Here is a 27,370-nt window from a genome sequence, read left to right as displayed (position 1 = left end):
TAAGAGTTTCTAAGTGATCTGAAAAATCACTAGGCTCTGAATATTTCAGTTACACTGGTTTTGGAGAAGCGGTACTGAAACAGTAGACTGCACATTCAGAACACGACAACATTGGAGTTAACTCCCATTGAGTTCAGTTAAAGTTAATGGGAAGGCTTTACACTTCTGAAAATAAGGTTACTTAGATGACGGTCTTAAAATGCTAGTATCTTAAATATAAGGCCGCTCACGCAGCATTTAAAAGACTACATTCCTCTTACGTGTGAGATACATATTTTCATGCAACTCTGTGTATTACTGAGCGTTGATGTCCATACCGATAATTTGACTGGTGTTGAGCCCTCAGGATAGATTACTGCGTGTGGAAAGTAGAAGAAAATGACCAAAAGAAATGGTTGTCTTCTATGAAGTTTTTTTTTTAAAGGGAGTGGGTTAACTAGGGTGGGGGAATTGTTGAAGCCTGGACGTAGTCTCACTGGTATCCTTGACAGCAAAGCAAAGTAATAACAAAGAATGAAAGTTCATCTCCGCCATGCTGAGCACCATCGCAGGTGCTTTTCACGTGGAAGTGAGGGAGTGAATTTTGTGAAGCCTTTTTCTACACTCAAGACTAAAGTCAGCACCTACCATTTCTGGCTGGGACCAGACTACGCTGTAGCTTTGTAATCCAGCTGGTCGCTGCGTGCAAAAAGATTTCTTCCTTCTGTTGTCAGTAACAGCACATAGTTAAATTAATGGCGATGAGTGCTTATGAGCAGCCAATATTTTAGCTGTACTGTTTGTTTGGGAATATGGAAGAGAGACAATACTTCAGGTGATTAAAAGGGCCTGACACAAATCACATTTGAAAATGCTTGTGGGATGTGTAGAGCAAAGTCATTGTGTACACGAGTATAAATACTGTTAGGTGTTGTCTTAGGAGTTGTAAATAATACATCAATTTTCTGGTAAGAGACATTGATGTTGAAATATTTATTATTTGATATGAGTGTATAGCTATAACATTAAGACTAAAATATTGTCCTGAGTTCATCTTTAAGTGTCAGGAATATTATAAGCTTTTAAAGCTGTATGAGTTTATTCCATATAATGAAGTAGTAGTAATTTGGACTCCTCTAAACTTACAGGAAAACGAAGTGCAGGAATCATTTAACCACTCCATTTCTTTTATATGACCATAAAATTGATCATATAAATTGAATGTCTGTGGGTTTAATTAATGTTTATAGTACATTAAGGTGATATTTAAATGAAAAGAAACTATATTTAGGCAAACATAGAAAAACTGTATTTCAGTTTTTTAAGAAGTCTGTGCTTTATTTTGAAGTAACAAGGTAGCGACTGTAGGCCCTAAAAGTCAAAGTTTACCTAGTATTTTTTACAGTTTGATAGAGTAAAATTATAGAAAATGCAAGAGGACAAAACTTCAAAAACTAGTTATTGCTTATGACACGATTCATGTTGTTTAAGAAGGAGTGACATTAAAGAGTATACAAACCTCTGCAACACCATTTTTTCTGTCTTCAGAGGCAATCTATTTTTTGCAAAGAAAAGCTGAGGATATTTTGAAGATGCTGCTTCTAATAAGCCAGTCATTGAACAGAGAAGACATTTCTCTTAATTTCAGTATCATTGTTCTGAAGTAGAAAACAACTTCCAGCATCAAAGCACCATGACAGTGGCTGGGTTTTTTTTTTTTTTTTTGTGCCTGTATGTAGTGTTGCTGCAATTTTAATTAAATAACACATTTTTTTCATGATGCTATTTAAAAGAAACTGAGTAAAAGTATAAAAGTAAGGTGAAATCAGTGCTGTAGTGGACATAAAAGTGGTGTGTATCTTCTGATGTTTTTCCTTTACTGTACTGCCTAATTGGATGGAAAGAAGAATTTCACTTTTAATATTCCAACAAAAGTGCCACTACTCTGATGAGATTTCTCTGTATTCAAAGTAGTCAGAGCCAGATTTTAGGATGCTTTTAACTGTTTAGGATGGATTTAACTGTTTAGCTGCTTCCTGATGCTCCCTAAAGCGACCTGTGTGTGTGCCTACTAGCTCATCTCAAATCAAAAGTTCTCTGAAACAGAGACTCTGTACAGCTACCAACTTGTTGCTGCGATCCACAATAAAAGCTTCTGTTATGCTAATGTGAGTGAACATATTTCTGATTGTTCTTTCGCTTGCCATGATTTAATCATTACACCGGCCCACAATATTTCCATTTATGTGGCTTTTTTTCTTCAAATGACCGGATAGGTACATGTCGTGTATATACTACACTGTAACCATAGTCGTAATGTTTCAGTTAATATTTTTGCTTAATAGTGCAATGAAATAAGCTATATGCATTTTTATGATAGAATAAGCAGATAAATCTATAAAATTAATAAATGCTGTATTAGTTTGGCAAGCATAACTATGTAGCCTTAGTAATAGGAAGAAGTTAATCCTTTGGTAGATTTCTATTGATCTCATTAAAGCTCCATCAAGGGAATAGTTGTTCTAGCATGTGTGTGGAATGGTTGCACACTAAATGTGTGTACAGTAACTTTCTGAAATAGTGACCTCCTACAGTGAAAAGCCAGAATTTCTCTTTTTTAGGGGCTGTGTGGGGTGTGTGATGAAGAGGAGCACTTGGTCCCGAGAACAAAACAGTAGTATTTTATCTCTGGATTTGCAGTGTTAATGATTGTAACTTCAGAACGTCTTTCCAGCATGGGCAGTACATTTCTTTTAGGAAAGTGGGGATTGTAGTCCTTCACTGATGCAGCAGCTTAGTAGCATTTCCTGCTACGTGTTAAAATAAAGGCCCAATAAAAAATGTGTGTGTGAATGTGAGCATGGATGCAAGTTGTTGGAGGAGACTTCCTTAAAACAAAGCAAAAAACCCCCTATAGTTACCTTTTACATGTACTGTACAGTAAAAAGTCACTGTATGGGAACCAGAAATTGTTTTAGGAGAAAAACCAGGACCAGGGGGTACCCCTGCTGCCAGCTGAGTGCTGTGGTACCTGTGCTGCAATACACTCCCTCAGTAAGTTTGCAGATGACACAAAGTTGGGTGGGAGTGTTGATCTGCTGGAGGGTAGGAGGGCTCTGCAGAGCGATCTGGACAAGCTGGATCAGTGGGCTGAGGTCAACTGTATGAGGTTTAATAAGGCCAAGCGGTGGATCCTGCACTTGGGTCACAACAACCCCATGCAGTGCTACAGGCTTGGGGAGGAGTGGCTGGAGAGCTGCCCAGCGGAAAAGGACCTGGGGGTGCTGGTTGAGAGTCAGCTGAACGTGAGCCAGCAGAGTGCCCAGGTGGCCAAGGTGGCCAACAGCGTCCTGGCCTGTATCAGAACTAGTGTGGCCAGCAGGAGTAGGGAAGTGATTGTGCCCCTGTACTCGGCACTGGTGAGGCCGCACTTCGAATCCTGTGTTCAGTTTTGGGCCCCTCACTACAAGAAGGACGTTGAGGTGCTGGAGCTTGTCCAAAGAAGGGCAACGAGGCTGGTGAGGGGTCTGGAGCACAAGTCTTATGGGGAGCAGCTGAGGGAGCTGGGGTTGTTCAGTCTGGAGAAGAGGAGGCTGAGGGGAGACCTCATCACTCTCTACAACTACCTGAAAATGAGTTGTGGCGAGGTGGGTGTTGGTCTCTTCTCCCAAGTAACTAGTGATAGGATGAGAAGAAATGGCCTCAAGTTGTGCCAGGGGAGGTTTAGATTGAATATTAGGAAAAATTTCTTTACGGGGAGAGTGGTCAAGCATTGGAACAGGCTGCCCAGGGAGGTGGTGGAGTCACCATCTCTGGAAGTGTTCAAAAAACGTGTGGATGTGGCGCTTCAGGACATGGTTTAGGTAACATGGTGGTCTTGGGTTAATCGTTGGACTTGAAGGTGCTTTCCAACCTTAGTGATTCTGTGATTCTGTTGCCTACTCTGCTTCTGGCTGTCAGGTCTCAGAGGCTGGAAGGGCTGCGACCTGCTTCAGAAACTTAGCTCTCCTTTGCCTGCCTCCAGCTGGAGCTCCTTGCTGCACGCTTGCGGTGGTCTGCAGGGGTTTGAGAGTTGTTGGTACAAATAGCGTTGGCTACAGAGGGTAAGGATGCTAACACATCCTACCTTCCCCACTGGTGTTCCTGCTAGCAGGCTGTTATATGAAGAGGTGGTTTTGATTGTTCCTCTTGGCTGTGTTAGCAATATACTGACCACATCCGTAGTTTCAAACTCTATTAGATGTTTAGGCACCCCTCTGCAATCCTCTGGTCACAGAAGCAGTAAGCGTTCCCTGAGATTTTTCATGTTGTGTTTCTTTGATTTAGAGGAAACTAAGGTAGGTCAGAAGATGTAGTGGATGCATGCCCTGGACATGAAGGAAAGCAAAGTTCAAACATGTTTTTTCTCAGTACTAGAGAATAAAATTGTGTTCTCAGTTTGGATAACAGGAGAAATGCCTGTCCCATTTACACATATTCTTAGATACATCTCAAGGAATCTCTTGCCAAGTGTTTTAACGTTTTTTTTTTTTTTTTAATTAACATGACCACAAACCAGAAACCCAGTAAGTTTCTATGATGTATTTATGATAACTTGAAATAATGTCATATTGGTCATTAGTTTACTAATTTATTTTTTAAATTCAGAGACATGGCACACCACATCAGAGGGAAGCAGGGTATCAGACTGATGGCTTAGGTTTACATCTTTGCTTAGTTAAAACTTGGTATTTTCTTACAGGAATTACTTACAATTTCAGCTGATTTTTCTCACTCTGTACAAAATTTGTGCTATCTGTAAATTTTATGAACATTTAGGACATAATTTCTTCGGGATAAAGAAAATGCTGATGAATACAGTAGATTTCCAAAGAAGGTATTTTAAGTTTGTATTAATATCTAGCATAAAAACAAACAAAAAAAACCTGCCAAAACCGAGACGTTTCATTCTCCTTTCATGGTAGTTGTAAGTTTGGGAAATACCCACTATATGCTTTATGGTTGACGAAAGTTCATGTGCTTCATCAAAACACTTCAAATTCAAAATGGATTTGACATTAACTGGAGAGCTCCAACAAACAAAACTTGCTAGTTTTCTTAAAGTAAAACACTGTTACAAAATATTACCGTGTGTTTTTCTACCTCTATACTTAATTGCAAAAGTGAAGCAACTAAGGCCTAGTTTTACCTAGCAGCAGTTGGGCTATATGGAAAATTATTTTTTTCTTTAAACTTTTTATTCAAGTTAATTGTTCTTTACATCAGTAAAAGCACTCATTTTTCATGAGTCACATGGGTTAATATTTGGGACTTATTTTTAAGCAAAAGTGCTTCTTATGGGCAGGGTTTTTTTAGTATTGCGCTGTTGTTTTTCTGAAGAAAAGTTGCAAATGCTAATCCACATATAACTCTGCTAGTAAACCTTTCAGTGGATAGGGAAACATAGATTGAGTTTTAATCTTTTAATTTCTAACTCATGGTTTTTACTAACAGATTGACTAAAGTTTTAATAGTTGTTAGTTAAATACATAAGTTCTCAATGAGGGATGGTTTCCTACAAAACAGTTATTGACTGGCAGTTTTGACTCGTGTCTGTGTCTCTGGGGTGGCATCTTCAGCTTGACTAGGTATCCTGCTTAGGTTGAAAAACACTGATTTTGGCTTATTTTTTCTTTGGCTTTAAGGAAGCAGTTGTGTTTTTGGCTCTGCGCGACCACGCTGCTTGTAATATTTTGTCTTTATGGTTTGCCAAGTAAATTGATTAGGAAGGTTTAGCTCATTCCAGTGCTTCTAGAAAGAAGTTAAACAAACAAGCACATATCTGCATATTGCATAAGGGAGGGATTTTGAGTGGCACGGAGACATGGGGTCTCACTGCTCACTTGTAGGTTCTGGAAAATGCAGCTGTGTTGAAATAGAAGTACAAACATGTTAGTTCCATTAGAAAGATTGTTAGTAATTCAGTTTACATTTTTCAGGATTCTAAATAAAGTCATGTAAATATTATGTAGTGTATTATTTAGATGTGACTGGAGTAATTTGTGTTGTGTAAAATGAAAAACAAAAAAGCCCTCAATTTGCATTCTTCTTTAAATGGCCAAAAGTTGTTTTTTTTAATACTGATGACAAATGAAAACAAATTTCAGGATGTTGGAATCTTTATGTTTCTTCAGAAATTCTGCTTTCTGAATTTTTAATTTTTAAAAATTTTTAATAAGCACTTTTAATAAGCATTTTGTATATCCTGAAAACACTGGTACCTGTACCTTTCTTGACGGAGAAGAGAACTTTAGCAGTTAGAAGGCACTGAGTCCAGTGTGAAAATTCAGATTCAATACCTCCAAAATTCAGATTCAGTACCTTGAAAGGCACAACTTTGTTGTGCAGTTTCAAAATAAAGTAAGAAATCCATATGCAATTTTTTTGTTATCTGTCAGAACTCTTACGGTCATCAAAAACCTGCTGAGAATCACAACACCTTAAAGCTTTTGTGTTCCTAAGTGAAGTTTGATTTAAGGTAGCGCAAAGATAGGATGCCATCAGATGGGATGGCCTCACTACTCTTTTCACTCCCAGGGAAGGGGTCTGTTGAAATCAAACTTTTTTACTGCATCAGTTTTCAGAAGCATGGTTGTTCTGTGCAATTCACTTCAAAATTGCTCAAAAACTTGCAAAGATACAAAAAAGGCATCAGGAATATGCAGTTGGGGGTGGAACATGAAGCAGCACTGTCCCTTTTGGAGGTAATCTGCTGTTAGATGAGTTTTAAGTGATCATAGGAAAAGCTATGAGCAGAAGAGTTTAGGAATTTATATCACAGAGAAACTTCTCTTTGCCTGCAGACCTTCTGAAAAATAAAACCCAACCTCCTCCTGCTCCAAGATTTCACAAAGAACAGAGTAATGGAATTGTCTTTCCGGGGAAGCAGATAGGGAGATAGAGGGACAACAGCTTTCGTCAATTTAAATCTTAGGCTAGCTTGATTGTCCTTGGTGAAACAGCAGTTCTCAAAAGAGCTTAAGGGTACTAGTCATTGAACAAGAGTTGCAAGCCTTGCTCTCACACTTTTAAATGACCCTTTAAATCAGGTGATCGTAGAGTCACTTGCATTGTCGTGTTCTTGTGTTACAGGTGTCTGCAGAGGTTTTGTTTCCAAGGCTGCTAAGGCCATTCCTTGCACAGTTTCCATAATTTTTTTAAAAAATCATATTTATTATGTTTATAAAAGAGGGATCATATATTGTATCTTCAAATGAGACTTTCAAGGTTAGGAGACCTCTCCTTTTATAAGGAAAAAAAAAAGTTGTTCAAAAGAGCTTCATAGAGTAGACTACACAGAATAAAAAAGCTTGCTCTTACAATTGTTGACATGGCAACAATGTGCAATAAGTAAGGCAGTGTTGTACATTGAGCAAATGATCAGAAACCCCTTTTTTTTCTGCATCTGCTTGTTTTTGTGGTCCAGAAAGGCTGAACAGCTCAAGTTCTATGTGCAGGAAACATGCAGTAATCTTTGGCATTTTTTTATAATGTCTTTATAGAATAGATTCAAACTCTTTCAAACAAGCTGTGGTGTGAGTTACTTGTTTATTGTATCCAAAATGTGTGTTAGCTGATCTTTTCTGTATGGTATCTACACGTACAACTTAAAGTGTAGCTACATGGCTTCTCAGTTGGCATGCTTTTATTCTTCCATGTTACAGGCTGTAATTTGCAATCATTGTAAACCAGTGGAGATGACGATGTTTCTGTAAGAAGACATCCTGCTTTCCCTCAATGCTGGCTGCTTATTCCCACCCTCATACTGCCCACTCTTTGCTACAACATAAATGTTCACACAGGTAGACAGGATAACTTGATTGTGGCAAAAGCTGTTACTTTGGGGTTTTTGGTGGGTTTTTTCCGCTGGTTAATTTTGAACTTGTTTTCTTGTAGATTCCTCATTCCAGTTCTGTGTGGTGCGTATCCACACAGAAGGTTCATTCTCATACCTCCTGAATACAGTCTTTGTACTCTTTCTGACCTGTGTTCATCCTCATGCCCCTCAAGTTTGCTTCTGTCTTCAATTTGTGCTAACTTCCAGCTTTACTCAGGCCGTTTATCCATGATGAAAGAGTGATCACGGATAGAGCCCTGTGACCTTTTCCTGCTGATAATATAGCCAGTATGTCTTGAGCCTGCCTATCACAAGAGAAGACGGCTGTGACTGAAAACTTTGAGTCGATGCGTTTTCATTAGCCCTTTGCTTGCTTCTTTTTTCATTTCTTTCACTAGTCTCTGCCTCCCACCCCAATTAAAAATACATACGGATTAACATTTCCTCAGCTGCTGTCATGCTAAGCCCGCTCAACTTACTTATGAAAACATTTTGTGTTTACTGACCTCAGTGTACTTGGCTATCTCGCAATGAAGTTACCATATGTGTGACGCTGTCGTTTGAACATAAGCACTCCAGCATTGCTTGTTTGCTGGAAAGACATGCCAGGGCACTCAGATGAGTTTGACTGTCAGGTATGTTTGTTAGCTCGTGAAGTAACATGAACAAAGCACCAGCACTATTTAAGTCACCAAAACTGCTGTTCACAAATTTACTGAGGCATTACTCTGTAAAATAATGTGACAGTGGTACTAAAGGAAAAACAGTAACGTACTGTCATTATGACTCCTTTTTATCATTGATACCATATCCTCGAGAGACCTCCTGGTGCCATTTTTCTTGCAGTACAAGACGGGGTCACTTTTTAGTTATCTGGGTGCACTGGGTTTTTCTCCAGATCTTTCATGTCACTGTCAGTTAAATTGACTAGTATTAAAATTTATATTCTCCACCCTACGGGAGCTGCAGCCTTGGAGTCTTTACCAGAGTGAATCTGAAGGAGTTTAAAACTGTTGAAAGCTAGCTGTTTGGTTTTTTTTTTTTTTCCTGATCTGAAATTTTTGAAGTTCTTTTATTTACTTCTCCTGTTGCATATTTTAATATGCATCTTTTAACTGGCTAGTTTTGGCAGTGGATCAATCTGTTTATGTGTAATCAATGTGATTTTTAGGTATGTTTTTAGAATTTTTGTTTTGTCATTATATGGTATCGTAATGGGCCTATGGCAGTCTCATGAGAACTGTTTCGGTCGGTCAGTGTGCTGGACAGAAGTTGGACTGTAACACACTGAAGTGGAAAATTATGACCAGCCCTGTGGAAATGTGCGTTCATTTACTGTATTAGAATGTTTGTCTTATATGGACATCTTTATAATTTTACAGTGGTTTTTGAATGTAGCCAATGGCCAAGTTCAAGTAGGCTTTAGATTAAATCGGGTTATTACAAAGCTGAATTTCATTGAAAGATGAAGCGATCCTACCAGAATTTTTTTTCTCATTGAGTGCTTTATTGTCCTTGCCGGTGAAAAGTTTATATAAAGCAGTATAGCAAAGGCACAACGCAGAATATGCATCCTGTGAATGCAGGAATGTAGACTGATTTTTTTTTTTTTTTAAGGTTTTTCCTGAATCCTATGCAAACACAAGTTCTCAGTTTCCATCTCTCCTGTTTTCGTTTTCCTTTTCACTTCTGCTCTTTACAACTTTTCTTCTCCCCGCCCCCTCTTTTTTTTTTTTTTTCTTCTAAGGATCCTTTTTGGAGGTGAACACATGTTAGTGAGCTACACTGTCTCCAAAACAAACAAAAGAGGGTGGGGAGATGATGAGGGGGAGGAGGGCAGGGAAACGATGCAGCTGCTCGTTTTCAATTTTTGAAACTAACCTTGAATTCTGTGGCATTTTCTTAAGCTTTATAATAAAAACTAGGGGCCCAACTGAAACACTGCGTCTTTGTTTTACTGTGCTTGCCAACAAGAAATATTAAAATAGTAACAGATAGATTATTTGAATTCTTGTCTAAAATAGTATCGATGGAAGATGTTTTGCCAGATGAGATTGCGTGAGTAGAGGGTTACCACACCAGTGGAAGCCTGTGGAAAAGCCTCCAACCCCATGTGTTGTTTTTCATTCTGTTGTGCCAACATCCAAGTCAGTAGAAGGTATTTGAATTTATTTCATCTGCTTGGAAGTAGGAATCTGTTGAGCATCGGGTCCTGTAATTCCTTTCTATTGCATCTGCACAAGCAGTGGGCTCTCACAGCAAAGGCGGCCAACAGCATCCTGGGCTACGTGAGGCAGATTGTTGCCAGCGGGTCAAGAGGGGTGGCCCTGCCCCTCGACCCAGTCCTTTGAGACACAACTGGAGTGCTGGGTCCTGTTCTGTGCTCCCCAGTCCGAGAGAGACATGGACATAGCGGAGTGAGTCCAGTGAAGGGCCATAAAGATGATTGGGACTGGGACTGTTCAGCCTGCAAAAAGAAGACTCGGGGCAATCTTACCAGTGTGTGCAAGTACCTTATGGGAGGGAAAGTAAAATAGATGGAGCTGGGCTCTTCTTGGTGGTGCCCAGCGACAGGAGAAAAGGCAATGGGCACAAATTGAAACGTGGGGATTTCCACCTGAACACAGGAAAACACTTTTTCCACTGTGAGGGTGGTTGAACACTGGCACAGGCTGCCCAGAGCGGGTGTGGAGTCTCCAGCTTTGGAGATACTAAAAAGCTGACCGGATAGGACCCTGAGCAACCTGCTGTACCTGACCTTACTTGAGCAGGGGGTGAATTAGGTGTTGTCTAGGGGTGCGTGCCAACGTCAGTGAATCTGCGATTCTTGTGTGCCTCTGACTTGGTATTTAGCTGAAATACTGGGTGATGACAGATACCACTGAACAAGTTGTATATTCTCACGTATTTTTCTGAATGGTAACGTTAATGAAATAATATTAACGCTATTAGGGAAAAACTTGTGGTTGAGGAGCAAAGCTTGAAACAATGTGTGGAATGAAACGTGTTTGGAGCTCTGTTGCACAACTCTTCACATGTTAGTGAGCTCTTACCCACGTAAGTAGTCTCACTGACGTCAATAGGACTACTCCTATAAGTGTTCACCAGTGCAAGTGAGGGTTGTACAATGTGTCCTTGTCTGTAATGTGCAAGTGTATGTAACACAGTATTATTATCACTTCAAACCTCTTTTATTTCAGTGGCATGTTCATTTAAATATCTCAAATTATACTGCTTTTCCTAGGCCATATTTTACTGACACGAAGGTATCATTATATCCATCACCATAACATTGAGCAGAGATAGCATCTCTGAAAAATCATCTCTCCTTCTGTTCATTTATACAGCTGAAAAAAAGTGGTGGCAGAAAAAAAAAAGTAATTCTCTTCCTTTATTGTGTGTTAAATAAATTGGAGTTTCTGACTTCTTTCTGACAGTTCGATGAAGTCAGTGCTTTACTTTCAGGCCTTAATTAGTCTGAAGGTAGGCTTTCTTTTCCCCACAAAAGAATTAGTTCTTTTTTTTTATTTTAAATGTCAGTCAGAGTTTCATTTTGTATAAAGAGGCATCTTGTATCTATATTTTATAGTACTGAAGGTAAGGTAAAAAAGCAGTTTCCAAGATTAATTATGTGGTACTAACTTTTTGTATTTCAGCTTTATTGCTGAAACATCTCCTGTAGCACTTCTGGTGGGGTTGAGGGAAAGTTATGTTGTACTCTGTACCATTCAAGTGATAAAGCCAGAATCTGTCACAAAACCTGATTTTTTTTTTCTGAGACTTTTGGAAGCTTTTATTTTTTAAAACTTCTTTTCTAGTTGCAAGTATTGAAATTTGGTCAAGGTGCTTGAGTTAGGTTAGAGACTTTTCTGAAACTACTGTAAGATAGTGCATATGAATAGTTGGAGTTAAATCTCTTTGGAGTTGTGAAATGCTGTGAGAATACAGTGTTATAATTTAGAAAAGTAAGCCTATTCCACTTGGTAAAGAAGATAGATGTTTCTCATTCAGACTAGAGGTACCTTTATGAAGAGATGATCTCTAATGCTAAACTGCTACAGCCTGAGTCTTTTATTTAAAATCAGATGTCTCCTTTTTAAAAAATACCCACCAGTTAAGCCTTTAATTTATTAGGCTTGATGTACAGCTAGGAGGTGACACTCTTTGTCTTGCTCAGTAGGTCAGGATCTTGACAGTAGTTTCTATCTGTCCTAAAACAAATGAACCTATAAACATCATGGCTGACCTTTAGATCAGGTGAGGATAGCACCTTGCAGCCTGCTCCTTGCATCCTCTCTGAAGTTTTCCATTCATATACTCAGCAGGCTTCTGCATAGTACAGTTACAGAATCTGCAAAATAGATAATTTAAACTAAGAGAGGTGTATTTTTCTGTATGTCTTGTTTTAGCCATGATGTCTAGAAAAATGTTGGACTAGCATGGTTTGTTCTTGAAGAGCTTGCTTCCCATGAACCAGATCAAACCTTTCTGGATGCAGCTGTGTTAGGTTTGTTCTTAATAGAGCTTTTTAGTGACAAATTTCTCTGGGTTTTGTACCTTCTCATTTTGTAAAGGATGTTGTATTTCTTTTTAAGCCTCCTAAGACTGTAAGGTTGGAGGGGATTAAAAAAGAATGACAATTCCTTACCTGTGGTGGTGCAGATATGGTCCTAGTACTACGAAAGTAGAGAAATCTCCAGTGTCTGGTCTTGTTGGTAAGTAGTGTGTTGTTTGACTGTGTGTAGTTGTTATTTAAGAAGAGTCCTGTGCCCTGGGAAACTGTCCTGACACGTCTACTAATGTAAGCATTAAGATGAAGTGAGATGCTCCTTTCAAAAGGAAGAATGTTCTTTGTGTCCTATTTAGTAAAATAACAGTGAGACTTGGCGCAGGCGTGTAGTAGCCTTCAAAGGAGGTTTCATCATACCGCGTCTTGTTTGTGGAATAAGTTAAGTAACATTTTAGGGAACAGCACTGTAAGTTTATACTGGTAAATATATTATAAATGATTTACAGAACTTTATTCATGGGAGTTCATTTGAAAAAAATGAGCAGTAAAACTTTGGTAATGAAGACAACGGCACTACTCTTCAGTCAAAAGAGTTTACTCAAATAGGGAGCTACTCAGGGATCAGATGTCACATGGGAGGAAGACATTACATCAGCCACAAGGTATTATTAGAGAACTCATAAATTAAGAACTTCGTCCCAACAACTGTATTCAAGGGAAGAGTTAAGGCATTCTCACCTGTATAATTGATAGATTTTAAGTAGTTTAATTTACAGCTGCACATGACCTTTCCAGGGATTAGGTATGTGCAAGTCCCGAGTGAATTGACATTTTTCATAATGAGTTACGAATGAACTGTGTTTTGGTACTTATTACTGTTAAATTGAGTATTACTGGTATTTTGGGCAGGAGACAAGGTGCACCAGCTGTGTGTCTGCTCAAGAGAATAAAAAAGAGCAAGTAATTTAAAGTCGTACCGAGAAGTTCCTTATAGGTTTACAAATAAGTTTTTGCTTACTTTAGTGTGATGTATTATTTTTAAGTATGTTGATAATTATTTTTATCAGTAAGATTAATTTTTAAGATCATACATAGCTTTCTCCTCAAGCAAAGATTTGAAATAACTTTGATTACACTTTGCAACTCCTAAAGCATTTCTGTATTCCTTTTGTTAGCTTTTTGCCGAGTGGTAAATAAATCCCAAAATTTGGTCCCGTCACGCACCTGGAAGGGGAGTAAAGCTTGTTACAGACCCCTCAGAGTTACTCCAAAGTGCTAATTAGAACTGAGGAGAAGATACTCTCAAACCAGGAAAGTAACATTCAGAGTTTTAAAAAGACCCATACATCAAATAACGGATGGTATTACGGTGTAACTCTATATGTGCTGTGCAGGATTATGCCATTCAGACAATTTGAAGTGTGTATTGATGCCCTATGAAAATGATTATTCAAATTAGGAACTCATTTATTCCATTAAGCATATGTATAATTCCTATGGAAATACTATAGGCCTGTTACCTCTGGCTGATGAACACTGCTTTCATAAACACTCTTACATGGCTTTTTGCTTTTTAACTTAATACTGAAGCAGTGCTCAGAACTGACAGTAGGTGCTGTGCAGTTCTTGAGTGCTAGATTTTGGGAGACATGACCAGCTGAGTATCTGTAAGCATCTAGGGCTCAAGCTTGCAAGATGCTGGTAATATCAGAAAAAACACCATGGAAGTTGATGGAAACTAAAGGCAGTTATATCCATGCATTGTCGAACATTTGGTATGTTCAGATGGAATCATAGAATCATTTAGGTTGGAAAAGACCTTTAAGATCATCAAGTCCAACCGTTAACCTAACACTACCAAACCTACCACTAAACCATGTCCCTAAGTGCCCCATCTGCACATCTTTTAAATACCTCCAGGGATGGTGACTCAACCACCTCTCTGGGCAGCCTGTTCCAATGCCTGACCACCCTCTCGGTGAAGAAATTTTTCCTAATATCCAATCTAAACCTCCCCTGGCGCAACTTGAGACCATTTCCTCTTGTCCTATCGCTCGTTACTTGGGAGACCAACAGCCTCGTCGCCACAACCCCCTTTCAGGTAGTTGTAGAGCACAATAAGGTCTCCCCTCAGCCTCCTCTTCTCCAGACTGAACAACCCCAGTTCCCTCAGCCGCTCCTCAGAAGACTTGTGCTCCAGACCCCTCACCAGCTTCGTTGCCCTTCTCTGGGCATGTGGTGCAAAGATACGTCCATGGCTTTTTCATCAGGAATAAGGGGCTTGAATTACAGGATACAGGATGAGGTGGTTATTGGTATTCCTTCTTTATAAATGCATTCCAGCTCCATTTGGCCTTGGTCTTTGTTTTCTTCCTGTAAAACTGACGTGGTGCTGCTGGTGTCCTGGCTGGAACATTGCCCCATGTACCGCTGGCTGCTGTAGCCGCTGCACAGGTGGCGGCGCTCGGTTGTGGGTGAAACTGTCACCTACCTGTACACAGAGCTTGCTGCTTGATGCAGTGATTGGAGGCTGGCGTAATTAAGCATCCATCTTGAATACGAAGATTTGAAATATTTCATGATAAAATCTGTTATACATGAAACAAACATATGCCCTTTTAAAAAAACGAAACAGCCAGCATAGTCTTTTTGTGTGCCGCGTCACTGCGTTTCACTGCTTGTGCTGTGAATGCCAGAGCTGTGCACTGTTTTCCTTTCAGCAGTGCAGGCAGGAGATGGAGGAGAAGGGGCGAAAAAGGTGAATGGAGCTGCTCACAGATGAGTTTCTGAATTATTTTTTCAAGGAAAGAGAAATGAAAAAGAGGTTTGGCCATTCTGGATGCTTCTTGTTAGTGATTATGCTTTTTGCCAGACCAGTAATGTCAGTTTTCGCAGAGTTTGGACACTTGGTTGCATTACATTCCTGTATACTTAAATGGATTAAGATAAAAAGTCTGACTTGAAAAGGCTATTCCAAAACTGACTGTGCCTGTGGTTTTGAATCTTGATGCTTTGAACAAAGAAGGGATTGATTTAATGGGATTAATGCTTAATCCAGATGAAGCAATGTACACACATGCCTTGAATGCTTTTGAGAATAACTACAAATATAATTTATAAGGTTCTGTGGAAAGATACAGAGAGGTGATCTTTGGGTAAGAAAGAGATGGAGCAAATAAAGGAGAACAGAGGCAAAGTTGTGTTTAAATTAGCTCTTCTGGATTGCTTTCAGATATTTTTAAAGCTTCTTTTTTCTTACAAGTATGCTACTTATTTTCAAGTGCTGATCTTGAGAAAGTGTTACACATCTTTCCATCATTTCAATATTCCAGATGATAAGATTTATTTTAATATTAAAACCTTTTTTTACTTGTGTTTGAGGTAAGATTTTTTTTCTGTTTCAGATAATACCTTATCTGGAAAGTGTTTATTATGATTTTTTTTGTTTTGTTTTGTTTTTCCCTGTTGGCTTACAGATTTGCTATGTGGCACAATATATTGTTGCTTACTTGGAGAAATTATGAATTTGCCCCTATTTGCTGTGACTCTGTGGCCCCTCTAATTTCAGGGAAGAATTGTTTATTAAACTAAGCAAGCTAATTTGTGGGGTTTTTGTTTGTTTCCATTTTTTTGGTTGTTTTGTTTCTGGTTTTTATTTTCAATTTTTAAAAATGTTGACAGATGCAACATTTTATAGTTATTTCCTTTGATCTTTGTTAATAAAAGTTTTCTCGATATATAAAATCCATCCTATTTCTTATATTGACCAATGTATGCCCTCACAATGTGTTTTCAAAGCATTGGATGCTGTCTAACTGGGCAAAAAGTATGTCGTACTCATCAAACACTGTTGCAAGGATTTTGAGGAAAGCAGTGGCTGCAGTCTGTCAGAGTGCAGCCGTTCTCAGGATAAAATGCTGAGCCTTGATTAAGTGTTAGGCTGGCTCATCAATTTTTATCCATTCTCCCCTGCCTCCCCACATGCCCCCTAGCCTGGGAACCAGAAACTTGAGGTGAAAACTAAGATTTTTGCCTAATCATGAGATTTGATGGAGCTAGTGGTTTTAGAAAAAAAAGAAATATCATAACACTAATGAAAAAATTGCAGGAATTGTTAATGATGTGACTGATTCATGTTGCTAAATGGAGCAGATTTTTAAACGTAGCTCTAGGCTTCAATTCTTTCAGCTCATTCACAAGTCAGTTCTGCTTTATACTGAGCTCAGTGAAGCTATTCTCAGAGGAGAGTGCAGTATGACATGGATTAAGAGTCAGAGAGTAGAGCCATTAATCGAGTCAGTTCTACACAGGTTATCTAATGTCTAAGAAATGTTTTAAATATTTTAGGCAGCATAAAAAGCTGAAAGCAAAAATATAATTTTCAAGCTATTTTTGGCTTTATTAATTTTTTTTTTTTTCCTTAAAGAAAGGCTGTTGGACACTGGCTCAAAGGCAAGGAGTAATTACTGAGAATTGATGTTTGAAGGAGGTCTTGTTTTGTAGGTTATTTTTGAATCCAGCTATGCTATATCTGGGATAGTAAACAAAACAGTGTGAAGGAGCATTCTTGTGTATTGGATTTTTTGGTGTGTCTATGCTGTTACATTGTTAGAATGGTTCTTGGCAGTGCGTTGGCCAAAGACAGCTACTGATGTCCCAGGCAGGTCCTGGGCGTTGCTCTGGAGTAAGGTCAAGGGATGGTTCCCAGCAGGCAGTCAGCATGTATTCCTGTTCCAGTTTTCCCTCATCTTCATTGTTGGAGGTCAAGAGAGCTTAGTATCAAGGATGGAGGAAGTTATAAGCCGCTTGGTTTCAGGACAGTGAACAGCCCTAGACATACTTCGTTTACTGGTGTAGAAAAACAGTGTTGCCTTGCAGTACCATTGCAATTTAAACCAGTAAAGTGAGATTCTGAGATGCTGAGTTTGGTATACTTTGTCACATCTGCTCCAAAAGCAGTTTCTCCCTTCAGATAGAAGTAACAGTGTTTTAAACTTTTTTTTTTTGAAGTGTTTATATCCAGTTATTTTCCAAAGAGTATTTTGGTGGCATGTTAAGAGGACAGCAGCATATAAGACTCTGTAAGCGTTTACAGTTTGTGTCTTTCCTAAGCCCTAACTTGGACATTGTGAGGACTGTGGTAATCAACAGGTGAATATGAACACATTTATTACATGAATTTTCCTGTTCCATAAGCTCTGTCCACTGTTATGCTTTGTTCTTCATTGGTCATTCAAGTAGACATTTTATTTGAAAACTGTCTTCACTCACATGAGGGTCCTTGAAAAATATTTGTGCCAGTACCTGTAAAATGATCTGCTTGCATAGTATGCCCAGCTGCAACTGAAGTTCCCTAATGTTCTCTCAGTTAGTATTTTTTTAGTGCTCCAGATTTTCTTCTTGCCTTACGAAGCTGTTGGTTTACTTATGCCGGACGCTGGGAGATTGCTCTGTGAATTCAGTTGATCTCTTTTAGGGTTCCACCTGATGTTATTACTAATGAAATGTCGGAGTTGCTGAAATGAAAGCTTTACCAGCGGATGAAAAGGGGAATCCAGGCTTGAGCAGGCCAGGCAACCACTAAAGCAAGCAGCTGGCATTACTCACACTAGCTTTGTATGGGACGCAGAAATACAGGCAGGTTGGAAGGTGATGCTGGTGGTGCCAGGCTTCTTGGTTTTGTTCGACTTTTAGTATAAGTACTATCAAAACCAGTCGAAGTCCTAGTTATGCTTTTGAAGTCTGAATGATCTAGTCCTGGTACATCGTTGAAATAAATAAAAAGAAAAGATAGTTTCTTGTGGTAGTTCAGAATCTATGTGAATAACTATTCCTCTTTAAATAGCTCTACTAAACTTGCTAAATTATCTTCAGATAAAGGTTTCTTTATTCTTTTCCCTTAGTGAAATGAAGCCTGTTTTTTAAGTATTGATCACAAGACCACTAAAAATGTAGTTATTTGTTGAACTAGACTGTCACAAATGTTTGGCTTTCTACTTTAAGTTGAAATTACTGGACTGTGATATTTGGTAGCAATATTTGTACTTTCTATATTTTACTAACGTAAGAAACGGAAGAAATCCACTTACAATTCCATCTTCAACTATATATGTTTCTGCTATTAATTTCAGTGAAAAAGAAACTACTTCTCCTAGTTTGTGAAGGGAAAAAAAAACAAAACAGGCCCAAAACAGTCTTATATGTGCTCCATTGAAAACCAAGTAGTTATGTAAAGGAAAACCACAGACACCACCACCAAAAAAACAAACCCCAACCACAAAACAGAAAACCAAAATTTTGATAGACTGGCATGAGCTATGCCAAATTAAATGAACAGCTTGAGCCTCAGGCATATGCAAAGTGGAAAAAGAAGGCTGCTGTTTATTTGGTAGAGTGCACCGATACATAATTTTATAGAAATAATATAAGAAAATGCAGTTGTTTCTTATCTATTGTTTGATTCCCCCTTCCCGCTCCTAACATCCCAGAACGAATGTCCTGCCAAAGATTGTTCCCTCTGGCAGTAAAAAGGCCTTTCACTGATCAAGGAGTTGCCTCTTGGGTGGTGTTGGGGGGACAGGCTGTCTTCTGCTCTCTGCTTTGTATTAAGCTTTGCCAATTTTAGATCATCCTACCCTATAAAAAATGAGATACAGAAAAACCACAATAAAGTGAATCACTTGCATAAAACCCAGCATTTATCGAAAAGTTGTGTCTCCTCTTACTGTTCGGACAGTGAGAGCCAAGAAATGGAAAAAATGAAACCAAATCAACCTTGAGTAATGTTTTCTGTGCGTATGAATGAACTTCTAAAAGCAGGTGGCATAGCCAAAGAGAACATTTCAAATTGAGATCTACAAAGAGAGCCTAAACAGGTGTGCTGGTTGGGAAGTGAGTTGCTGCTGAGCTAGCACAAGTGGCGGGCAGCCTGAGCCGTTTCTTTGCCTATGGTCTGTTCAGAGGGAAATGAAAAAAGGAAGAGCTTATCCGATAGGCATGTGTCCTTTTGCATGATATTTTTATTATCATTTTCATTATTTAATCATAAATCCAGAACAAATAGTTAATGTGTGCTTAAAACATGGTGATAGCCAGTTGCTCCGGAAAGATATCAGTGCTGAAATGTGGGTTTATCACTTTAAAATAAGAATACAAGGGAGAAAGGTCTTTTGGGGGGTGTGTGGGTTTTTTTTTTTTTTTTTTTTTTACTGAACAGGACATCTGTATAAATCAGGAAGGCAAACTCTAATGTGTAAATGGAACGAATGGACATTCAACCCAAATGCCAGATTCCTCTGTTAATTCCCAGAGGAATTTGGGTCGTTCCAGTGTTTCTGTGCTTTCTGGCCTGCTGCATGCTGGGCTGTTGGCCAGAGCTCAGCCCTCCCAAGTGATGGTCCCTGTTGATAACTGCCACAGCTCTGTTCGAGGACGGACAGGTTCCAGATACAAGAGGCAATGCTTTCTGGGGATGCATGAAAAGAAGCGAGGGGAGCTTTTGTTTGGGCTACTTGTGAGAAAGCGTATAGACCAAGGCAGTTGTGAATGTGTGCACTACTATCTTTTTCTTCGTTAGATGCTGTTGATGTGATACTTTATGCTCCATATGAGTATTGATGAACAAGAATGAGAGAGAACTCCTGGCATCACTGGAGGTGATGGGAAGCTCCCTGTTGTGTAGAGCGCGCTGTGGAAATAGTAGACGTAGGCGGCTGTATCTACTAGTCTACGGTCCAATAGTAGTAAGGGGAAAAGAAAGGTCTAGCAGAGAAATATTTCTAATGTGAATGCACGTAGAAAAGTTTACTGCCCAAGATACTTAAGACCAACACATTAGTAACAGAAAAATTAATAACCAGCATTGGCTTGTGTTTTGTTTGTTTGTTTCTAATTCTGTCGATGATACCTGATTGGGATGATAAACTTTTGGTTCCTGAGTTTGGATGTAAGTATTTTTGTCCTGTTTATTTAAATGTTAATAGTTAGTGCCTCTGAATTCTCAAATAGGGTTTTTTGCATATTTCAGGTTACAACAGCTCAACAGAGGGATTGATAATATTTAACAAAAACACATGTACCAGAAGTTTTCAGGAACATGTGAATGTTCAAGACAACACGTGTGTCCATCACTGAACCTATGCATATTCTTACATAAAAATCTTATTCTTATGTACAGCTTACAATGTAAAAGACTTTATATTTGCCATAATGCACAGCTGTAAAATGCTGTTACGTTCAAGCTTCTTTACAACACTTTTTTGCCCTAATGTACATAAAACACAAAACGTTTAAGCTTCTTCTAAAAGGCTACTTTCTATTAATGTTACACTTTCTTAACACTACATTTTGTGAAGTTACAATATGTTCTTGATGGTTTCCGTTGTGCGTTTTGTGTGTATGGTTGCAGCATGTATTTTTCGACACAGTAGACTAACAATTAGAAGGACAGAGAAGTCTGCTTTTAGCTATGTAGAAAATAGATCTAAGTTATTCCTTTTTCACAGAATCACTAACGTTGGAAAAGACCTTCAAGATCATCAAGTCCAAACATTAATCCAGCACCACCGTGTCCCCTAAACCATGTCCTGAAGCACCACATCCACACGTTTTTTGAATACTTCCAGAGATGGTTATTCCACCACCTCTCTGGGCAGCCTGTTCCAATGCTTGACCACCGTCTCGGTGAAGAAATTTTTCCTAATATCCAATCTAAACCTCCCCTGGCGCAACTTGAGGCCATTTCCTCTCGTCCTATCGCTGGTTACTTGAGAGAAGAGACCAACACCCACGTCGCCACAACCCCCTTTCAGGTAGTTGTAGAGAGCAATAAGGTCTCCCCTCAGCCTCCTCTTCTCCAGACTAAACAACCCTGGTTCCCTCAGCTGCTCCTCATAAGACTTGTGCTCCAGCCCCCTCACCAGCTTCGTTGCCCTTCTCTGGACACATTCAAGCGCCTCAACATCCTTCTTGTAGCGAGGGGCCCAAAACTGAACACAACTCTGCAAATGTAGTTGTAAATCCTCGTCTGCTTGCTCCCGTCTACAAATCTGACATTGAAAAGCATATCAGCACAGATGCCTTTAGTGAAATAAAGGAGGGCAATTTAAAGACTGTTGTAGGATTTCTTCTATCAGCCTCATGACTCACTTTTCCGTATAAGGTTAAAGCAGAGTTTTCACCCTCAGGTTGCTGAAATTGCAGGGTATCTGGAATGGAAATTAAACTCCTGACATGTAGACTGAAGTCTTATTTCAAATTGACATATTATTGAATTTTGATATGGATATTACAAAACCCACAACACATAAAGGTTTGAATCAGGGAAGTATTTCCATTGAAGTCAAGGAATACAAACTGCACACAGAAGAAAGTTAAGGTCATTTTCGCTGAAAACACAGATCAACCCTTGTAGAATTTCAGTTGCTAATTTTACAAACTTTTCGGTTCCTAATTTCTTACTAGAAGCAACAAGTGTCTGTCTGCAGTCTAAAGACAAGTAGCAGGCATTTTGTGACAAACCTGTATTGATCATTTTTCATCCAGAACTTAAAAGGCAGATACATTTTCATGGCTTTCTGATGGTTAACTCTGGTAAATCTTCAGAATGCTGGAGTCTTATGAATGATTGTCCAAACACATCTTTTCTTTTCAGATTCTGTTACTATAAAGTTAGTACTTTTTCAAGGTATTATATTTTTCTTAGTTGAACAAACTACAAATTTATATTAATTTGTCTGATTTTTCAGTATGTGAGGCGCTACCTTTATTGGGTGAAAAATCTTTCCATTCATGCGGCACATGTACTTCTCTATCGATGCATTATAATCTAAATTTATGAACTATCACTGAAGGTTAAACAGTCAACATAGTGGGGTTTTGTTTGTTTGTGTTCCCTCCACTCGCTGATCATCTCCTGCTCGTAATGATTTAGGAGGAACCTTTTCTTCTTTACTAATGAAAATCAGGACACTCACTTAGCTCTGTTAATTCAAGTGATCCATATCTGGAGATTCTTCCTCTTAAGTGGGAATGTTGTAATTTGAGGCTATGATACCCTCCAGGAACTGCTGCCTGTGTGGATTAGGAGAAAGGGTATTTTACATCAGGTTTGGGCTGGTGGAGGCTGATGTGGTGGGAATGATGTGGTGCCGTTGGTGTGGGGAGAGAGGCATGTGCGACTGGCGCTCTGCAGATGGGAGTTGTTGGTTTGTGATCTGCTATTGCTTCCTGAAGCCTCTGATAGCAAACATTTGTAAGACATCTTAGATCACAGTTGTTGACTAACATTTAAATTATGCTATAGCTGTTTCCAGCATGTTCTGATACTGTGCAAAGCATAAAATAGGAAAATCGGTCTCATGTTGTAGCACGGATACTCTGGAAAAGAGGTCAGTGTTGTTTGGGGGGGAGTTTCCCTTCTGCTGAACCGAGGCTGCTTTCCGTGGCGAATTTACGATTATGTTTATATACACCCAACACAAGAGGAGAAGGCGTGTTTAGAGTCATTACAGCGGTTGTTACTTCTCTTCCCCTCAGATCTCATGAAGGCTTTTGTACTCGGGGTGCCTGCTCCCTCCTCCGGACCGGGGCGCTTCCTTCCTGCCCTCCCTGGGAAAGCCTCGGCACTCTTGGGTTCACCTCCCTGCCGCCAGCGGTTTTGGTCGGGGGATTTGTGAAGGCTATGATCAGAGTGTAACCGTATGAATTTGGGAATTTGTTTATGATTGTGTCAGGGATCTGAGATTCTGAATTTTGCTTCTTTTTCTGAAATGTATACTGGAGTTTACTTTTTGTTGCAGACATTGTAAAGGTGTTTTATCTACAGTTACTCTTATTCTGATAACTGAATTACTGAGGCAAGGGAAGTGTTCAGTGGAAACAGTGTCATACCAGTAATGTAATCAATTAATATTCTCTCTTTCAGGTTTAACAGATGAAAAAGTGAAGGCCTATCTTTCTCTTCACCCCCAGGTACTAGATGAGTTTGTGTCAGAAAGCGTAAGTGCGGAAACTGTGGAGAAATGGTTAAAAAGGAAAAATAACAGACAGGAAGGTAAGTCCTTTTTATTTGCGATTAATATTTAGCTTTGAACAGCTCAGTTCTTATTTTTAGATTTAAAAAGGAAATCTAGTTTTTGTAAAGCTTGACTGTTATAATTTTTATGTCTGGGTTCCACAATTTTTTGAAAGGCAAAAGTTGTTAACATTTTTAGAAAAATATTTCCAGCCTTTTGGCATTTCTGTTTTGGAATATACCAGCATTCATTTTGGAGGTTCAGTTTACCCCATCTTGAATTGAAAACACTATTCCACTAACCTGTAATATCTGTTACATTAATGTATGTTTTCATAACATAATTCAGTCTTTGTGGATCTAAAATGACTAAGTTGTGAATTGGAATTATGCAGAACATGCAGGATGTAAGCATCAGTAAAATACTGGATATACCATCTCAAAAGTTCCTACTTGCAACATGTATTAAGTCAATTTTAGATACGAACATTGGCACAGAGTTATAAAGCAGTCTGTTGAATTCCGGAGGTATTTCCTTTGGGTTGCTTTAAGTATAATCCCTCACTTAGTAGACACAGAAATCTGTTCCTTACGAGTGGGCCTGGTTTCACAATGACTGTAAATTTTGCAATGATCTTAAATTTTGTGAGATTGTGTGCATACATAAGAATCATGCAGTTCTAACAGTGATTTGGAATGTACCAGGTAAAATGCAAAAAAGGAGATTGCCAAGAATTGCCAGTGGTTTTACTCTGCGTGTGCATTGCTCTGTGGCTGACTTCTAAGGTGCTTGGGGTTTAAGTTCTGGTGATGATTTCCATTCTAAATAGAGGGTCTGTTGCTACTTCCTAGAAGACAACTGAGTGTTTTCAGCAGAGTTATAGAAAAAGAAAATAGTGGGCAAGGGAGAGAAAAGGCAATATATGATAGTATAGTTAGGGTTGGAAGGGACCTTTAAAGGCCATCTAGTTCAACCCCCCTGCAGTGAGCAGGGACAGCTTCAATTAGAGCAGATTGCTCAGAGCCCCATCCAGCCTGACCTGGAATGTTTCCAGGGATGGGGCATCTACCACCTCTCTGGGCAACCTGGGCCAGGGTTTCACTACCCTCATGGTGAAACATTTCTTCCTTACAGCTAGTCTAAGTCTGCCCTCTTTTAGTTTAAAACCATTACCTCTTGTCCTGTCGCTACAGGCCCTGTGAAAATGTCTGTCCCCATCTTTCTTATAAGCCCCCTTTAAGGACTGGAAGGCTGCAATAACATTTCCCCAGAGCATTCTCTTCTCCAGGCTGAACAGCTCTGTTTTTTTGGTAGTGATGACTGTCTATCTGATACTAAGGTGGCAGTACACTTTTGTTGCTGTAAAGAGGTTACCTAATGGAAGAGGCAAAGTATGTAGCAATAGACCACCTGTTTACCACCTCTTTTGTGGTTTACACACTACAGCACTGCAGGATGGCTATCGTTACAATCCACAAATGCGTTCAGAAAAACAGTGTTATGAATCAAGTCAGTCACGACAATGCTTTTTGTAGACAGAAGAGATTACTTTGATGTTACCAAAACCAAACACTATGTATTTTAAAGAGCTATGTTCCTGTGAAGGTGATAATTTTGTCTAAGGTGCTTGAAATCACTGTAAGAAGTCATCACTTGTTTGAAATGGAGTTTATAGTCTTGGTCAAGGATCTTGATGCTAAAACTGAATGAATTCTTTGTGTAACATTTCCACTTCAAGAGTCTTATATTCCTAAGTGGAATTTATTACTAGTTGCTCAACGTTTCTCTTTTTTTTTTCAGGGGGTGTCCTGAAAATATGCTTTTGTATAAAATTTTTTGAGCCAACTACAAAAGCAAAGTAACTGCTGACCATTATCTTAGTGAAGTTTTAACATGAATAGCTGCCATGGTGTGATTTGTCTGTTCTTTTCTTAAGCTTTAAAACTTCAGTTTTATGACTAACTCTCCCCAAACTGTTGAATTAAAAGTGTCAAGCAATTATAGTTATGCTATCATCATTCACCTTTATATCTGTTATCCTCAAGCGGGTTTTTCTGCCTTCCCTACTACTTCCCTTTTGCTGACAGTGATCTTTAAGGTGGCTAAGGCAGTTATGCAGATGTGGCTTTCTTCATGTTGGATTTTTAGATTAAAATAAGCAGAACCGGATTTAAAACTATACTTGCCAGGCCAAAAAGAATAATTTGAATGAATTTTATTTAGAGAATCAGATACTGGTTAGCCTAGAAAGATAATGGCTATACCCATATAAATGTCTCTGGTAAGAAAACATCTTAATTTGTCAGAATGCAATCTTTGTAGGAATGAAACTTGCTAGATGATTTACTCCGTTCGTGTTACGTATCTACAAATCCTGCTGCCTGAGTAATGGTGCAGTGAGAAATGAGGGGGAAAGGATGGAACTGATTCTTTTGGTGTCAGCATGTATCTGTGGTGACTTAAAGTGAGCTTGTAGCCTAAGTCACGTTACATCAATCGGGGTATACATTTTCTTCTATCCCTCTTGCTTTAGTGTAGTCTACTTTGCAAATGTTCACATCATGGGATGTGTTATAGACAGAAAAATAAGCTTTGTTTTTATTAGGAAGTTGCCAGGCAGGCAAAATGCTGTTTTGAGATCTCTGGCATAGTGTCTGTACTCTTACATATTGGTGACGCAGAACAGTCATTAACCTATATGCAGAAATTGTGTCCTCCCTGATTTATAGGCATCCAGCTGTGTGTACTCTTCGTCCAGAAGTCAGTGGGCTTGCAGCCAGGGTTTATCTGAATTTCATTAGCATGAACATAAACTGAAATGTCTGATTTGGACTTAAATGAACTGAAATTTATCTGTGACTGAGAGTCCCTGAATTAGTTATTTTAGATGGATTTTTTTTTTTTTTAAAACCTCAATGTATTAAAAAGGGATGCAATCAGTAGATACTGCAGTGTTTAAGGTATAACTATATCCCAAAATATAATGAGTTGTGTCATCAGTGTGTACGAGATAAATCTTGTATCTATCATAGTAAATGTTAGGCTGAAAGTCAGTCAGGACAGGTTGATGGTGATTGGGATTATAACATTTTTAATTTTTTTTTTAAGTCTATTGGAGAAAACCGACAAAGGTAGCACTGGGAGGGAATGCTGCTCATACTGATATTTGAGTATTCACTGCAACTTTTTGAACTCTATTATCTACCAATAAAATACGTGCTCAAAACACACCCAGGCCTTGTATTGTCACTCACAGCATTTCCAAACAACTCTATTTATAATAAACTAACACTTGAGTATTAAATTTTTCATATCCAGAATATGGCTGAGTTAGGCAGGACTCTGAAGCTAGAGAACAAACTGGACTGCTTCTTGTGCAAGTATTTTTGATTGTTTTTTGCAAGCAAAATTTAACCAAGTAAAAGCGTGTCTTGATTAAAGAAACTGATTAGATAACTCAGAGTTCATTTTAACTCTTCTTCAAAGTTGTTTATGTATTAGCTATGGAAGAAACTTGTTTACAGATTAAGCCTACTACTTGTAGTCTGAGGTCTAGTCTGTACCTCATGCATTATGGCCTCATGGGATGTTTTATGAAGTTTATAGATCAGAAAAACATCTTCATATAGATACAGTAAAAAGTGCCTTTGCTCGTCTATCTAACCTTACTTGAGGTGCTGGTGTAAGTATACTAATAAAATACATGACCTTGCTTTAAAGATTCATTGAAGGTAAATCTTGATAGAATGAGATTTTTTTTCAATGGCCTTTAAGAGTTAATCTGCCGGAAGGAGATCTTTTCTCTTCCAGATGCCTAGGTATAATACTCACAGAACTCACAAGATGTCTTCCATTTGTCTTCTTCCATATCATTCAAGCAAAAGTAACAGATGATTGTAGCAAGAGCCGTAAGATTATGGCAGTTTTAGGCTCTGCTGGATGGATCTTATCTCCCAACAAATTTCTCAGAAAAACATTTGCAAACTCCAA

General features: G+C 38.8%; 1 protein-coding gene across 1 annotated transcript in view; it reads left to right on the top strand.

Annotated features, from left to right (window-relative positions):
- PDE10A (phosphodiesterase 10A) overlaps positions 1-27,370 on the top strand; it is a gene marked incomplete at its 3' end in the record, with an annotated part of 185,493 nt that overhangs the window by 59,381 nt on the left and 98,742 nt on the right. The window contains exon 2 of the mRNA XM_081997622.1: positions 23,290-23,418. Within this exon, the coding sequence (XP_081853748.1) occupies positions 23,290-23,418 (129 nt within the window). The remainder of the gene's footprint in view (positions 1-23,289; positions 23,419-27,370) is intronic.

Source organism: Phaethon aethereus (assembly GCF_964289735.1).
Source record: "Phaethon aethereus genome assembly, chromosome: 3".
Lineage (NCBI taxonomy): Eukaryota > Metazoa > Chordata > Aves > Phaethontiformes > Phaethontidae > Phaethon > Phaethon aethereus.
The sequence above is the reverse complement of the archived record's forward strand: the minus strand, read 5'-3'. Positions and strand labels throughout refer to the sequence as shown.